The sequence below is a fragment of the Wyeomyia smithii genome, chromosome 3 (genome assembly GCF_029784165.1).
Source record: "Wyeomyia smithii strain HCP4-BCI-WySm-NY-G18 chromosome 3, ASM2978416v1, whole genome shotgun sequence".
Taxonomy (NCBI): domain Eukaryota; kingdom Metazoa; phylum Arthropoda; class Insecta; order Diptera; family Culicidae; genus Wyeomyia; species Wyeomyia smithii.
Window position 1 is genome coordinate 203,099,457 of NC_073696.1, and position 15,490 is coordinate 203,114,946.

General features: G+C 35.3%; 1 protein-coding gene and 1 long non-coding RNA gene across 2 annotated transcripts; one reads left to right on the forward strand and one right to left on the reverse strand.

Moving 5' to 3' along the window:
• Nucleotides 1–1,689: 1,689 nt before the first annotated feature.
• On the reverse strand, nt 1,690–4,116 carry LOC129732043 (terminal uridylyltransferase Tailor-like). Its single transcript, XM_055692510.1, has 4 exons — nt 3,944–4,116; nt 2,498–3,872; nt 2,272–2,439; nt 1,690–2,216 (listed from the first exon to the last, which is right to left on the reverse strand). The coding sequence occupies exons 1-4, from the start codon at nt 3,950–3,952 to the stop codon at nt 1,774–1,776; spliced, it is 1,995 nt and encodes a 664-aa protein (XP_055548485.1). The 5' UTR covers nt 3,953–4,116; the 3' UTR covers nt 1,690–1,773.
• Nucleotides 4,117–4,609: 493 nt separating this feature from the next.
• LOC129732044 (uncharacterized) lies at nt 4,610–5,195 on the forward strand. Its single transcript, XR_008729150.1, has 3 exons — nt 4,610–4,754; nt 4,812–5,003; nt 5,059–5,195. It is a non-coding gene; the product is annotated as an uncharacterized LOC129732044 (long non-coding RNA).
• The last annotated feature ends 10,295 nt before the right edge of the window (nt 5,196–15,490 follow it).

Below are 15,490 nucleotides of genomic sequence, written 5' to 3' on the forward strand. Positions count from 1 at the left end.
ATTGATTAATCAAAAAGCTTGCCTATTTTAGTTTCCTGCTATTTTTTGCCACTATTTCATTAAAAAAAATACATTTCGACATCATTGAAAACAAAAATGGTAGTGACGGACCCCCCTCTAAATTTCAGCATGTGTCATGTGTTGCAGTTATCGAACGGCATTCGATAACTGCAATGTAAACATGTTGCAGTTAGCAAACGGCGACTGTACAAGCTTTTTTTGCATTTTTCTAAACGAATATGTAGAATTGGGTCCTAAAGTTTTACACGGTTTTCTGATTTTTATATATCAGCTGAAAGAGTGCAATTTTCTGAGCGAAACGTGATTTTGACGTAGAATTACGTCTTACGGCAACATAGGGGATCAATTTCATTACAGGGATCCAATTTCTAAAACCAAAAACATCGAGAGCGTCACAAAAATTGTTTTAAAAATGTTTATCGTTTTCCTTCGATTTTTAAATAAATGATAAAAAACTGCTCGAAATGCCTTAAATGACAGTTCGCCCATATACCGTACATGGGCGAAATGGAAGTTTTTTTAATCTTCATTTCAAAATCAACGGAAAACGATAAACATTTTTTTTAAATCACATTTTGCTCAGAAAACGTCGCTTTTTCAAATATACACTGTAAAAAACCGACACGTTACTGCCAAGTGGATTCCATTTACTTCTGTGCTAATAGATGAAGCATTTCATATCTACGTGGAATACACTTTCGCGCGTTTCAGTTCACAGCACAAAATCAAGTGTCTTACACCTCGGTTTGTCATGTCGTGCATACCAAAATCAATCATTTTACGCTCAGATTTCAATGCTTACACACGTCAAATGCCAAAACACGTTAAAATACTGTGGATTCCAATAAAAATCGATATGGGTCGACATAATAGAATGATTAGGTTCGTTCATTGACATTCATATGTAAAGAGCATTGGGGATTAGCGTGCGATTCATTTTCAGTGTATATATGAAAACTGTTATAGCACAGACAAACAGACGTGCCACTCGATGACGATTTCATCGACCAGAAAAATAACGATAATTTTGAAATTTTGCTTAGTGGGCAATAATGCCACTAATGTCGCTATAAGCAAGCGTGCCTTTTCATTATTAAAAACAAAAAACATCAGTAATGCTACTTGTGTTGATTTAAGCATGCGTGCACACCCATTAGCAACGACAAAAACCGTTTTACCAAAACAAGTTAGTAGGCAATAAGCTCACATGGTGGCGCATAAGTGTAACGTTTCGAAAAAGGACGAAGATTTTTCAGGATTTTTGTTCGAAGAGGCACGTCTGCTGGTCTGTGGTTATAGCTTTAGGACCCAACTACGACTTTCGCAACAAATGAACTTTAACGACGACGCTTTTGACATATGATTGAGGAAAATAATAAATTTTCGCTCAAGGTAAAAATATATGATTGATGAGAAATCGGCTAACATATAAGAAAAGCTTCAATTCAATTCAATCGCATCGGGTTTATTACAAAAATGTTGTCTTCTTTACTGATTCTGAATAGCGAATCGAACTTCTTCGAGATTAGTTTTGTTCAGCAGGCTTTTGCATGAGAATGCTGCAGAAAACCACTGTCGAAGACGTTCGACTCCTATACACACATTCGACAAGACCATGTGGTTGAGTTGGTGACTGGACAGAGATTTTGTTGGTCAAAAAATTACCGATCCGATTCTTCATTTGATATATTTCACATTGAAATGGACATTAAACAAGAATCGATACTAAGTATTGAACAAATGATTGTTCACTTAATTAGTTTTTAATGCTTCTTTGTTTTTATTTATATTAGAGAAATTCTCATCAATTTGAATCGCTGTCTGCAAACAGAAATGGCGAAATTTGCTGGCATCTGACTTATCAAGACTTTTTGCTACGTTGTGAATCAAATCAAACGGATCTTGAACAACAATCGGTTTCTTGTGAGCTAAATTATAGCTGGACAATTCATCGTGAAGTTCGTCATAGTACTCAACTAGCGCTCTCATTTGCATTGGTACTTGGAGATTGTCTGGTTCGAAATCTATTTTACGCACAGCGAAGCCAAGATATGGACAAACCACATGTGTTTCAATAGGAAATTGTGCTCCGTAAAACGAGAAAAAACCTGTCAAATAGGTATCCAAAGATGATTCCGGCACAACATGAATACCGAGATCATCTAAAGTTTTTCTCTGAAAATCCGCTCGCCACGCTGTAAAAAAAATTAAGCTATTTCCATTTTCATGAAATTATGATTTTCTTCTTACTCTGAATGTATGTTGGGTTTTTGGAATCTTTTTGCAGTTCGTATACGGAGGGCAAGAGTTTGAATTGTTGAAAGAAAAATAATATTAACATGATCAGAGTGTAACTATTGAGTCCGTTAATGTTGACATATTTAGCCCATTCCTTTATATAGATTGCCATATCATAACCTGAAGAATGTAGTATAGATCAAAATACATGACATTAATATACAGTTGCAATACTCACAAATTGGCTGCAATTCGAACATATATTGAATCAGCATCGAATTACGATGTGACAACCCATTCGCAAAGGAAATATCACAGTCGATTTTCTCGGAAATATTCCATGTTCGTAGAATTGGCGTTCTTGCACTGACAATAGCTTCAAAATGGATCCACTCACCAGATTTACGCAGAATTTGTTCAACTATTCTTACGTATCGTTCCTGTCTCAACTTTGAACAATTGATTCCATCATAGCATCCTTCCAGGTCTAGAAAAATATCCAGATCGCTCGTTTCAGTAGCAAGATTAGTTATTCTAGAGCCAAAAGGATAAGCCTTTACATCGGGAAAGATCGCCTTGAACTGCTTTTCTAAGCTTTGTGCAATTTTTGTATGAGCTGATAACTCTGCAACCTGCAAACAATGTCTTTTTTTACCAATCAAATGATCAACTGGCTTTTTTTGTAAAAACTTTTGCATTTTTTTTGTTAAATCTGTGGTACATATGGGAAAACAACCTTCATCAGTACAAGATGCGTTTTCTATATGGCCACGCTTGCGAGGTTTCCTCTTTGGTAATACATTTTTAGCATCATTGGCCGCAGACGACGCAGCAGATTTGGTTTGAACGATATTTTGATTCAACTCTTTTGTTTCTGTTCTTTTGTTTGAAATGGCCGAAGAAGGCACTATTTGAGAAATGCCAATAGTAACAGTTGATTTGGCAGTAGTTGCTTCCTCGAGAGATTTGTTTTTATTATAATTCTTTTCGGGCTCTTGCTTGGCATCTAATTGTAAACCGCTAACTGCTTCCTCTAAAGAAGTTATTTCAGTGGATTGTTTTCTTGTGTTTGTTGTTAGCTCTGCTTTTGAGCTCACGCTTATTGTTCCTGTTAAAGATTTTAAAAAAATATCTGCCTTAGTTTGTGGATTATTATTAGACTCCAACACTTTCTTCTTTTTGCTTTTCCTTTTTTTGGAAACGGAAACGTTAATCAGTTGTTCATCTCCTATTTTTTTTATTTTATCAGTTTTTAATTCCGTGATAAGCCCATTTTTTCCTCCTTCGAAGTGATTGATTTGTCCAGATTTTTTGTGAACTGAATGCTTATTCGAATGTTTAAGCAAATGTGATTTGTCAAATTTCAACATGTGACTACAGCGCTTACAAACGGCGGCTTTTGGTAGAAGAAAATACTGATCTAATAGAAGGTCATCGTCAGCATCACGTTTGTCAATGTTTGGTTCGATGGAGTGGTTTGTTAAAAACACGCTTACAGTATCCAAAAGTTTGTTGAGTAAATCGACCGTTTTTATCTTTATGGTTGTACATTTTTTGCTTTGTGCCGTTAGTGTTTTTGTGAGACAGGATATCTCTAAATTCAAGAGGGTCAACTGAAAATAAATATGGATATAATTGGTTTTACAGATAGTATTAACATTACCAGACCGAGACAGAACTTTACCTCATTCATGTTTCGTCAAAATATAAAACGGTTATTGCGTACATCACATAAAATTTAATTATTAGACCAAAAATCAACACACGGATGCTTTATTAGGCATTTTAACTAAAAAAAAACAGAAATAACGAATACAAAACTATCGCGTACAACGAGACACAAATTGTCAGATTGCAGCAAAGTTGCCAGCTGTGATTTTTTGCCAATGTATTGACCATGATGAGTAGAACATCACGGAGGAAAAACTAACTGGTTTGTTTTCAACATATTTTTGGTTGATGTATGAACGGAAAAATATTGTTGCTTCAAATTAGGATTGTATGATTACAAATTATTATTCTAGTTTGAAACTAATCTAATCAGCCGTTTCAAATTAAGTGCACCACTTTTGTTGAATCGATATAGAATGTTTATTGTTATTACCTAAGAATTTGTTCATTTTGAATTGAAATTTTTTTGATACAACAATAAAACGGTATTTTTCAATCTGTTGTAAATAATATCTTTGTTCAGATTAAAACAAACCGTCATTGTTGTTTGTTTTCATTTGGCTTTGTAAGTTACCGATACTAAAATACTCGATATCTTGAAAAAAAAATCGATACCAAAATTTACGATCTTAGTATTGTCCATCTCTATCTGTCATAACTCAACGTGTTTTTCGGTTTTTCCTGTCTTTTCACAGCGACTTGTGGTGAGTGTAAACAAATCCTGCCCGGGCTCAATACGACGTAACTTTGCTGGTGTTATTGGTAACTCTAGTGCGTGCCGTTTAACTACGAGGATAAAACCAGATATCGACATCATCAGTGGGGTAAGTTTTTTCTCTGCGAGCTTGTTTCTTTTTCTCAAATCATCTACTGTTCTGCAGTTACGCAGTCTTGCACAATGTCAGAATCGTTTCCATCGGATGTTCCAAAACATGATGATATCAGTAACAATCAGAATCTTGACATAGAATATTTGGATGCCGATTTGCGATTCGTTCACTGGGCTGACAATGAAATTATACAATTGCTACAGTCGTTCAAAGTATCAACGGAAGTTGTTCAGAAGTTCGTGGGTAAGAGTTTGTAAAATCATTGTTCCTACAAAAACTTACTAAAATTGTATTACAGTCAACGAAAACAGTATTATGTAATATAGAGAAGCATAAATCTAATGTAGCAAACATAAACGTTTTGCACAACAGATCAAACATTACGGAATATTCACGTATGTGCAATTATTACAATGTCAATATAGATATGGAAGATGTAATGATTAGGATATGAATAAATATTTTGAAAATTGCACGATGAAAATTTTTAATATGAAAAATATTGAGAAATAAAAATAAGCAAAACTTTGTTCAAAATAATCAAAAATTTTGGTTATTATTAACAAAAAAATGTCAATTATAAACAACAAAATTGATTATTTCCAACCAAATTTTGTTTTCTCAAAAAAAAAACGGTTTGGTTAAAACTACCATAGTTTTCATTTGTAGTTAACTGTGGTCAAAAATATAAACTTTTTTTTGTTTGGATCAACCATGTATTTTGTTGAAACAATCTGCACTTGCTAGTTTATGATAAAACGAATAATTTATTCATTTCAAACAACCGCTATGGTGATGTTACCCAAAAGTTTGTTTGTCGCTGTTTAAAACTAAGAATCTGTTTGAGTTAACATGAAATTTAGTTGTTTTTACCAATTTTTTTTCTCCGTGATGGTGCAACGGTTTGACCAGGGGGGATTTACCGGTGTCAAATTTCATATATGTGTGCGTTATCGCAGATCAACTCTGGTCCATGACGTTTGATAAATTACCAATGTGACGATAATCCATCACCAATTTTCGTTAAAAACTTGTTGCTGTCCCAAAATTTCACTACGGAACGCATTATTATAATAAAAGTTTTTCGCTATTTCTCGAATTTCGTTAAAAGAAAACGTTCCATTTTACTTCGATCAAAACGACAAAAACTAAAACATACAGACGCCTTGTTGCCAAATGTGCTGGTCACCAGCTAGCTGGCATCCCGCCATGTTTCGAGGACTAACATCTCAGCGTGTGTGTAAACGAGATAGCATATCACCGCAACTTTTTATACGCATAACATAGCATCTGTCAATGGGGCCCGCAATTTGCGGATCCGCAGTGATGTTAGCTCCTAACGGAGCAAAGCAAATAAGATAGAGATGCCAGCTAGCTGCTGGTCACGGTTTCACGATATTTGACAGATAGATTCCCCCTGGGTTTGACCTTAGATTATTGAAACATACACGTTGCTTTATTTTAACTCTAATTTGATTAGGATCTACTCAGTTTGGTATTCTTATGCAAAATGTCAAAAAGTGAGTTATCGGGTACTGGATAACTGAGTAACATTTACCCAAATTTTCATAAATACCATGTTTACTCAGTTTTGAGTTATTATACATGATGTTTACTCACCCCTGAGTATATGTATATGTCAAAAGTTTTCAACAGCGATAATATCTGTTTCCGGAGAACAATTGGTGTCGCTTTTTATTCGTTTGCTAGCAGTAAGTATTTGATCTTTCATCAAATCAATAATTTTCTAATCAATTACATTACAAACAACATGTAACAATATTCCATAACAATTTCAGCCCAACATCATTATTGCAGAGGATTTGAAAACATAAAAAACATCTCTTCAAAATGAACAACCGCATGTTGTGTGTCCTGCGATGCCGTTTTAAGTCGGGCTTTTATTCGTGATAATGAACGGAAACATTTGTATCGATGTACAGTGCCCAATACATGCAATCGATACAATTTAAATCATTCGCAGTGTTTGGTGACGGATTATGGCGGATTTTCTGGTGTGCGTACTGTACAAAAACATGAGCCACAGTTCACGGGCAACTGTGAACCGGTTGGTTGCCGCATTATATAAAGACACGTGAATGATTTAAAACTTTTATAATGTTTCGATGAAAAATAAATCTATGATTTTGATTGTTCTGAATTTATTTTATTTATTGAGTCAGATTTACAAAAACCAGAAATCATCAAATTTCCAAATTTAGGCAAACTGGGTAACTTGTGCTCATTTCGTTAATTCTTGGTTTGCATAAACAGAGTAGATTATAATCAGTTTTTGACGTATGACGCCCTTACTCAGAAGTGAGTAACCGTAAAAGTACTCAAATTAGGGTACCTCCACTTTTTTCAAAAATGGGTCATATCTAACTCACTTTAGAGTAACAAATAATGAGCGTGTAGATAATAATAATGATTTATTACAACCAGTGATGGAACCGAAACGAATATGATGCAATCGTCGTTTATTCATCATATGTGCACTTCACGATGTGTACAGGCCGGGACTAAACTCGAATCCTCTCAACCTATAATGAAATGATGATAGGGTGCATAGGTTTCTGGGAGAAAACAAACACATGACTAGACTACATCAGCTCTGAGAAGCGATTCGATCGTTGCGTTTGTCTCTCCATAGGCCGGTAGTTACGGGAATAAAGGATAGCAACAGGAGAAAATCATGTCGCCTGAACAGCAGCAAAGGTGTGGTGCGGTGGGAGGAATGTGTGGGGGAAGGAACTACTTAGGCAGCGGTTGAGTTTAAGCGAGAGTAGGAGAGCATACACTGTCATTTTCTTTCTTTTTCTGACAAAAAATCATATTCATGAGTCAAAAGAATAAGGATATAACAAGTTCTGATCACTCTCTGTAACAGAGAAGAATAACTTCATATACCGAGTTGTGCACATTGAGATCCACGTATTGTGGTGTACACTAATGAATAGAAATATATCGTAAAGAGGAAAGCAAAAAGAGTGCACCAGCACCGATACTTTGTTTTTCGCATACTGACGACGATGTCAACGCATCCTAGGCTTGTTTTATACGTATTCATTAATCGCTAGAGGTGATTTTTTTTTCCTTCGCTGATTACAACAGGACTAAAATAAACGTCAATGAATGAGATGACCATGATATGAATTATTTATTTTGATGATAGTATGACTAATCGTCCATAGTCGTTTCAACAATATGTTTTTAAGCATAAGCAAAGATGACTAGTACACAATACGTTACTCTTGCAGTATGCAGTGGACACGAGTTTCGCTGCGCGTGAACGAAAATTGAACTAATTTATATACTGTTAATTTGGTGATGACGACAAGGTGGTGAAGGTGAAGCATGTTTTCCAATATCATTGTATGGTCCTGTCTTCTAATTTTCAATAACCTTATACGGTATTGCCATCTTGTTTTCGTTTTCATCTAGCGGATTGAGCATGATAAATCGATTTTGCTAATAATCAAAGTTTTAAGGTCATCAGATGGCACCGTTATAAAGGTGTTGCGAGCAAAATGTATGAAGTTGTTGTTTGTACCAATTTTAATAGCCGATTGAGAACCGCTATACAGCTTTAATCCCTTTGCGGAACTGGTTGGGTTAATAATTCTGCCTCAGCCGTCAAATAATGCTGTAGAATGTTCTCCTATTCGGTTTGTAGCTTCCTTTGCAGATTATTTTTTGTGATCTCATTCATTATCAATTTCACTATTCCTTGCTTGAATGTTTAAATCGATTAATTAATATTTGCAAAGAAATCAAATTTGGAAATTTTTACTTATCCTTTTAAGTTCTATTTAAAAACGATACAATATTTATTTTTGTGAATACCGCTAAACGCTATTTTTAACTAAGGTTTTACATTCCTGCGTTGAAAATCGTTGTTATATACGTCTTTTAATATCCTCAAAATTCACTTACAACGAGTAGCAATGCATAGCATAACTTATTTCGTCAAAATTCACGAACGTGAAGTACTACATAAACAATGTTAAAATAATTTAAGTGAATGTGAAGCTTTTTTTTTCTTTTTGTCACCTTCGACAATTCGATGAGAGTATCTATGAGATTTTTACATTTTGGGACTCATGCTAATTTGTAAAATTTCGCGAGGTTTCTTTGCAGTGTTGTTGTAATAAATTGAAATTGCAAATCATCTAGATTATATTGTAAAGTCGATTGAAAACCGCCGTACAAATCTGATTGAAAGTAACATGATATTTTTCTGGGTGTGAGAATATGGTCAAGCTCACCACTGAAATGATAAGGAGTACCATGATATTTTTCCGAGTGTATATGGTTTAGTCCACCCAACGGCCTACAGATGGCAAGTTCATAGTGTTGCTTTGAGATTATATGCAGCGAAGCCCAACTTGGATATCTATGTCTCTTTAGTCTATGGTTTGACCCACCTCCCTGACACCGTAGTCCCATTACCTATAGTTTGACAGTACCCCCATTATGACCAGAGATGCCAGATGTTTTTGAAAAATGTCTGCAACTGCTCGAAAAACCGAAAAAATCTGAAAAAAATCTATTCGTGATTCGAAAAAGTTTCGCTCGCGCTGGTAAAAGTCTGTAAAAATCTGCACACATTTTGAGAAAAACTGCGCAAATATAAGGAGACTCTGACAAAAATCTGCAGAAACTATGGAAAGTCTGTGAATATCTGCAAATCAATAAAAATCTGCACACGAACTCTAAAAATCTGCGTTTTGCAGACAAATCTGCACATCTGGTATCCCTGATTATGACGAACCCCTCGATGCCGAGCCCCAAACAACAATGGCCGCAAAGGGAAGACATCTGACGTGCTCTTCACGCCCGTTCAGTGTTGCCCGTGTTGCCTAATCTATCGATGTCGCTGTTTATAGCAAAGTGATGCACGCAGGGGGGATCTATCTGTCAAACATCGTGTAACCAACATATTCGGCAACATGGCGTTTGTTTTGGTTTTTGTTCTTTTTAGTCATGAAATTGATCGATGTGAAATATTATAGAATTGGAACGATTTTTATCAAAACGCGAGAAACCGCGGAAAACTTTCATGAATGTGTTGTGTAGTGATATTTTTCCCCTTTTTCCCCCATTATTGTTCATAGTTACAAACATCATGGACCAACAAACGTCATGGACCAGAGTTGATCTGCGATAACGCACACATGTATGGAATTTGACAGCAGTGAATCCCCTCTGGATGCACGGCAGTGTAACATCCATTTCATTCTCTCGTATACAAAAATACAGGCTACGAACGTGTCAGGGAGGTGGTTTGACCAAAAAGTAGACGCGGGGAGAGAAAGCGTTTTTTCATTTTGGAGGGTTGGAGACAGGGATACCAGATGTGCAGATTTATCTGCAAAAGGCAGATTTTTAGAGTCCGTGTGTAGATTTTTATTGATTTGCAGATTTTCACAGATTTTCCATAGTTTCTGCAGATTTTTGTCAGAATCGGAATATATATAGTTTGCTTGTCTTTCAGTCACGCGCACGACAAACGAAAGTTACTCAAATTGCATTTTCCCAAGCAAACTCTGAACCTGAGGTACACTAAATTTTGTTATTTTTTAGTGGGTAGCAACGCAAACACTCCTTTTGTGACTACAAGTTACCTTTGCTTTTAGTCCTCCACTCTCCTCCTCTCGCCTGGTATGAAGCCAGTCGTAAGGAAATCAAAGCTAACTGCGTCCTTACTAATATTCGGCACACGTGTTAAATTAGCACATGGCTATAGGTTCTGATGCAGGTGCATCGACAAAAACCGCCAAAAACGTAATAAAGGGCGGGAGGCAATTTTAAGATGTAAGAAAGACATAGTATCAAAGATATTAAGCATGTAAATGAAATTTAAAATAAGCCAAACCACTTTCAGTTGATTACCCAAGTAACAATTTAAGTCGTATTGCATTCTTTCAGCGGTTTTCATGACCAATTTCGCAAAATTGCTGTTAAAACTAAAAATACTATCAGAACCTCCTGATAACCGCTATAAGTTTGCTTTACAGCCAGGTGGCCCACTCTTGCCAAGCTTATTGAATCAATTATAAGAATGGCAATAAAACTGCTTCAAAACCACATGGAAAGAGTACCGCATACTATAAGCAACTGGCATTACCTCTTTAAGAGCGCAATAAGTTTGGTTGCATTATTGCGCTCTGCTACTCGCCACAATAAGTCCAAATCAACTTTTCATTGCTTGACAGCAACCGTAATAAGTTGATTTGTTGTGCCGTTCCTGCACACACACCAGAACATCACGCCACTTTTTTTTAATAAGGAAATATCTCGTCGCGGGAGAAATGTTTCACCTGTGTTGGTTATCATCGTGCAATCCATTTTATTTGATGGTGATATTGTAGAAAGATAAGGAATAAGGAGGGGTTTTTGGTAGGTTTTGTAGCTCTCAAGTATATGCGCATGAAATTTTGTCGTGCATTTTGAGATCATAGGCGCTTAAAATTTATGCGCCATCAAAATAGTACGGGCTTACAAAAATGATCTCATTGTTAGCAAAAATTAATTGGATTGTTTCAGCTCAGTTTTCAGAAAAAAAATCTAGCCGTGTTCTTCAATACAGAGATAGATCAAAATCAACTTTGGATATTCAATTTATTTGTTAGTCGAACGATGATTCGATTTTCGTTTCAAGATTATAAAAAGTTTCAAAAATATCAGTATGGCGCGGTTGGTAATTAGTTGGCATTAATCGTAGCCGCAATAAGCCTAGTTCAATGATATATATATATATATATATATATATATATATATATATATATATATATATATATATATATATATATATATATATATATATATATATATATATATATATATATATATATATATATATATATATATATATATATATATATATATATATATATATATATATATATATATATATATATATATATATATATATATATATATATATATATATATATATATATATATATATATATATATATATATATATATATATATATATATATATATATATATATATATATATGTTGTAAGGCGCGGCAAAGGTTGGATGCCTGCATTATTAGGCCTAGACCTAGACAACTTTATTTTTATGAAAAATCTGACATCACACCGACGATAATGAGGAATCGACAAATTTTGATATAAATAGAGAGGTGCACGAAAAATGCAACGATACATACTTAGTTTAATTGAATATTGAATATATTTCGAAATATATCAATAGTGTCTTGCCCCTACCTTATTTTTAAGGACGCATAATTTAACGACATAGGAAATTATTTTCAACCAAAACAAGACAAACTGGCGATAAAATTTAAAAAAACTACCAAAAAGTACTAAGTTTGCTGTGTTACTTTATTAGATTTTTGGAGTTCTACGTCATCAATGTTCACAAATGCGCTGCAAGATGCTCTAAAGCATTTTACACACATCTTACGGAGACTGCGACAGAATTCTGCATCACACTAAACCAACTAAGCTGCTTTTGTCTCACCTGTATGTATATCATTGCCTGCATATATTTGTTTACAAGTTAGACAGGTTAAAACTGGGCATTTGAATGACCGCAATAAAACTGGTTTCTATGTTATATGACAGCAAGCTGGAGTGGTTTTAAGGGGCAATAGATAGTAATAATAAAACCAATAATAAAGCAAAATCGCATTGACTCTTGCCGGTTTTATTGGAAGTTTTATTAGAGTTTTATTGACAGCTATCAGTGTTTATTATGACTTGCTATTTTTGGCAACGGGTTTAAACGCCATAAAACCGTTGGTAATATTCATTGCTGTGATAAAACCGTTAGAAAACCAAGTAGCTATAGAATTGTTACTTGGGTATGAAAGTTATTTTATAGTTACATGTCCAGAAACTTCTGTAACATAATAATTTTGACATCGAATTTAGGTTGTTAAGTGATGAAGTAATGCAGTACGTACCCGTTGTAATTCATTGAGCATAGACTTCCTTAAATAAATCCTTTCCCAAGTAACAATTCTATAGCTACTTGGTTTTCTAACGGTTTTATCACAGCAATGAATATTACCAACGGTTTTATGGCGGTTAAACCCGTTGCCAAAAATAGCAAGTCGTAATGAACACTGATAGCTGTCAATAAAACTCTAATAAAACTTCCAATAAAACCGGCAAGAGTCAATGCGATTTTGCTTTATTATTGGTTTTATTATTACTATTGCCCCATAAAACCACTCCAGCTTGCTGTCATATAACATAGAAACCAGTTTTATTGCGGTCATTCAAATGCCCAGTTTTAACCTGTCAAACTTGTAAACAAATATATGCAGGCAATGATATACATACAGGTGAGACAAAAGCGGCTGAGTTGGTTTAGTGTGATGCAGAATTCTGTCGCAGTCTCCGTAAGATGTGTGTAAAATGCTTTAGAGCATCTTGCAGCGCATTTGTAAACATTGATGACGTAGAACTCCAAAAATCTAATAAAGTAACACAGCAAACTTAGTACTTTTCGGTAGTTTTTTTTAAATTTTATCGCCAGTTTATCTTGTTCTGGTTGAAAATAATTCCCTATGTCGTTAAATTATGCGTCCTTAAAAATAAGGTAGGGACAAGACACTATTGATATATTTCGAAATATATTCAATATTCAATTAAACTAATTATGTATCGTTGCATTTTTCGTGCACCTCTCTATTAATATCAAAGCTCGTTGATTCCTCATTATCGTCGGTGTGATGTCAGATTTTTCATAAAAATAAAGTTGTCTAGGGCCCAGGGATTTACCATATTTTTCTCTAATAATACAGGCATCCAACCTTTGCCGCACCTTACAACATATATATCATTGAACTAGGCTTATTGCGGCTTCAATAAATGCCAACTAAATACTAACCGCGCCATATTGATATTTTTGAAACTTTTTATAATCTTGAAACGAAAATCGAATCGTCGTCTGACTAACAAATAAATTGAATATCCAAAGATGATTTTGATCTATCTCTGTATTGAAGAACACGGCTAGATTTTTTTTCTGAAAAACTGAGCTGAAACAATCCAATTCATTTTTGCTAACAATGAGATCATTTTTGTAAGCCCGTACTATTTTGATGGCGCATAAATTTCAAGCGCCTATGTTCTCAAAATGCACGACAAAATTTCATGCGTATATGCTTGAGAGCTACAAACCTACTAAAAAACCCCTCTTTATTCCTTATCTTTCTACAATATCGAATAAAATCGATTGCACGATGATAACCAACACAGGTGAAACATTTCTCCCGCGACGAGATATTTCCTTATTAAAAAAGTGACGTGATGTTCTGGTGTGTGTGCAGGAACGGCACAACAAATCAACTTATTACGGTTGCTGTCAAGCAATGAAAAGTTGATTTGGACTTAAGGGCTTTTCCCACTGCTTCCGTTCCGGGACCGGGCCGGGACCGGGCCGTGGCTGTTCCGCGTGTCGTCCGGGCTCGTTTGAGATTGATTGCATGCGTTCTTATGAACGCATTCACACCGACGCGCCGTGCCCAGACCGGGGCAGCGTTGAGTTGTCGTCGTGCTGCCGCAGTGCGAGAGAAAAACTATCGTTGCCGACGATACTTTGTGTTGGCCGGAGAGTGCACGGAAGGCACTCGGGTGGATGCGTGTATGTTGTAGTGACATATATCGCGCGGAGTGAGCTGCGGTATGAAAAAAAGAGAAAGACGTTCATTTACATACACACATCAACATTTCTCAGCCAGAGCGCAGCGCAGGCACGGTTCAAGCACGGCGCAGTGTGAATGCATGAAAAGTCCCGGACGAGCCCGGTCCCGGTATGGAAGCAGTGGGAATAGCCCTTTATTGTGGCAAGTAGCAGAGCGCAATAATGCAACCAAACTTATTGCGCTCTTAAAGAGGTAATGCCAGCTGCTTATAGTATGCGATACTCTTTCCATGTGGTTTTAAAGTAGTTTTATTGCCATTCTTATAATTGATTCAATAAGCTTGGCAAGGGTGGGCCACCTGGCTAGAAAGCGAACTTATAGCGGTTATCAGGAGGTTCTGATAGTATTTTTAGTTTTAACAGTAATTTTGCGAAATTGGTCATGAAAACCGCTAAAAGAATGCAATATGACTTAAATTGTTACTTGGGTTAAGTATACTACGACGTTCACACTGTACGGAGAAAACGATAATTCTTTTGTTGATACGATTTCAGCAGTTATTATAAAATCTACAGTATAAGATTGACCCATTCCCGGCGGGTGATATTCAAACTTTGATTCAAGTTCATGGAAGAAAAGATCTATCTTTAATTTGCAATACAGTTTATTTAAATTGTGTAAATAGTTGATGAGTAATAAGAGTTTGAATTCATTTTTTGAGGTAAAAACTGATTTCACTCCGCCGGGATTGGGTTGGGTCAAGTTATATCGAAGTATTAGAGAGCGATTTGAACTACCCATCAATGATTAAAAGAGAACAGAACTCAGTTATTTCAAGCTTTGCTATGACTATTAACAAATTGCAGTTTGTAAATTTGCACGTGAAAATATTTTCTTTAACAATCCAATAGTTTTTCATGAGCAATTGTTGTTGTAGATTGTATATTTTTTTCAAACACATTTATGTTGTAAGTTTAGTTGAAATATAACATCAAACTATTATTTATGTTTTGAAGTTGAAAAAAAATGAATCGTTCGAAAACAAAATAATCAAATAATGGAGAAAGTCTTTAGATAATGAAAAAAAAAGCTGTGCAG

What these genes read in the sequence shown, in the direction of transcription:
- LOC129732043 (XM_055692510.1), bottom strand. An exon ending in GTTCGAATTGCAGCCAATTT is followed by an intron (nt 2,440 to 2,497) that starts GTGAGTATTGCA and finishes TACATTCTTCAG; the next exon opens with GTTATGATATGGCAATCTAT. An exon ending in AAACCCAACATACATTCAGA is followed by an intron (nt 2,217 to 2,271) that starts GTAAGAAGAAAA and finishes TTTTTTTTACAG; the next exon opens with CGTGGCGAGCGGATTTTCAG.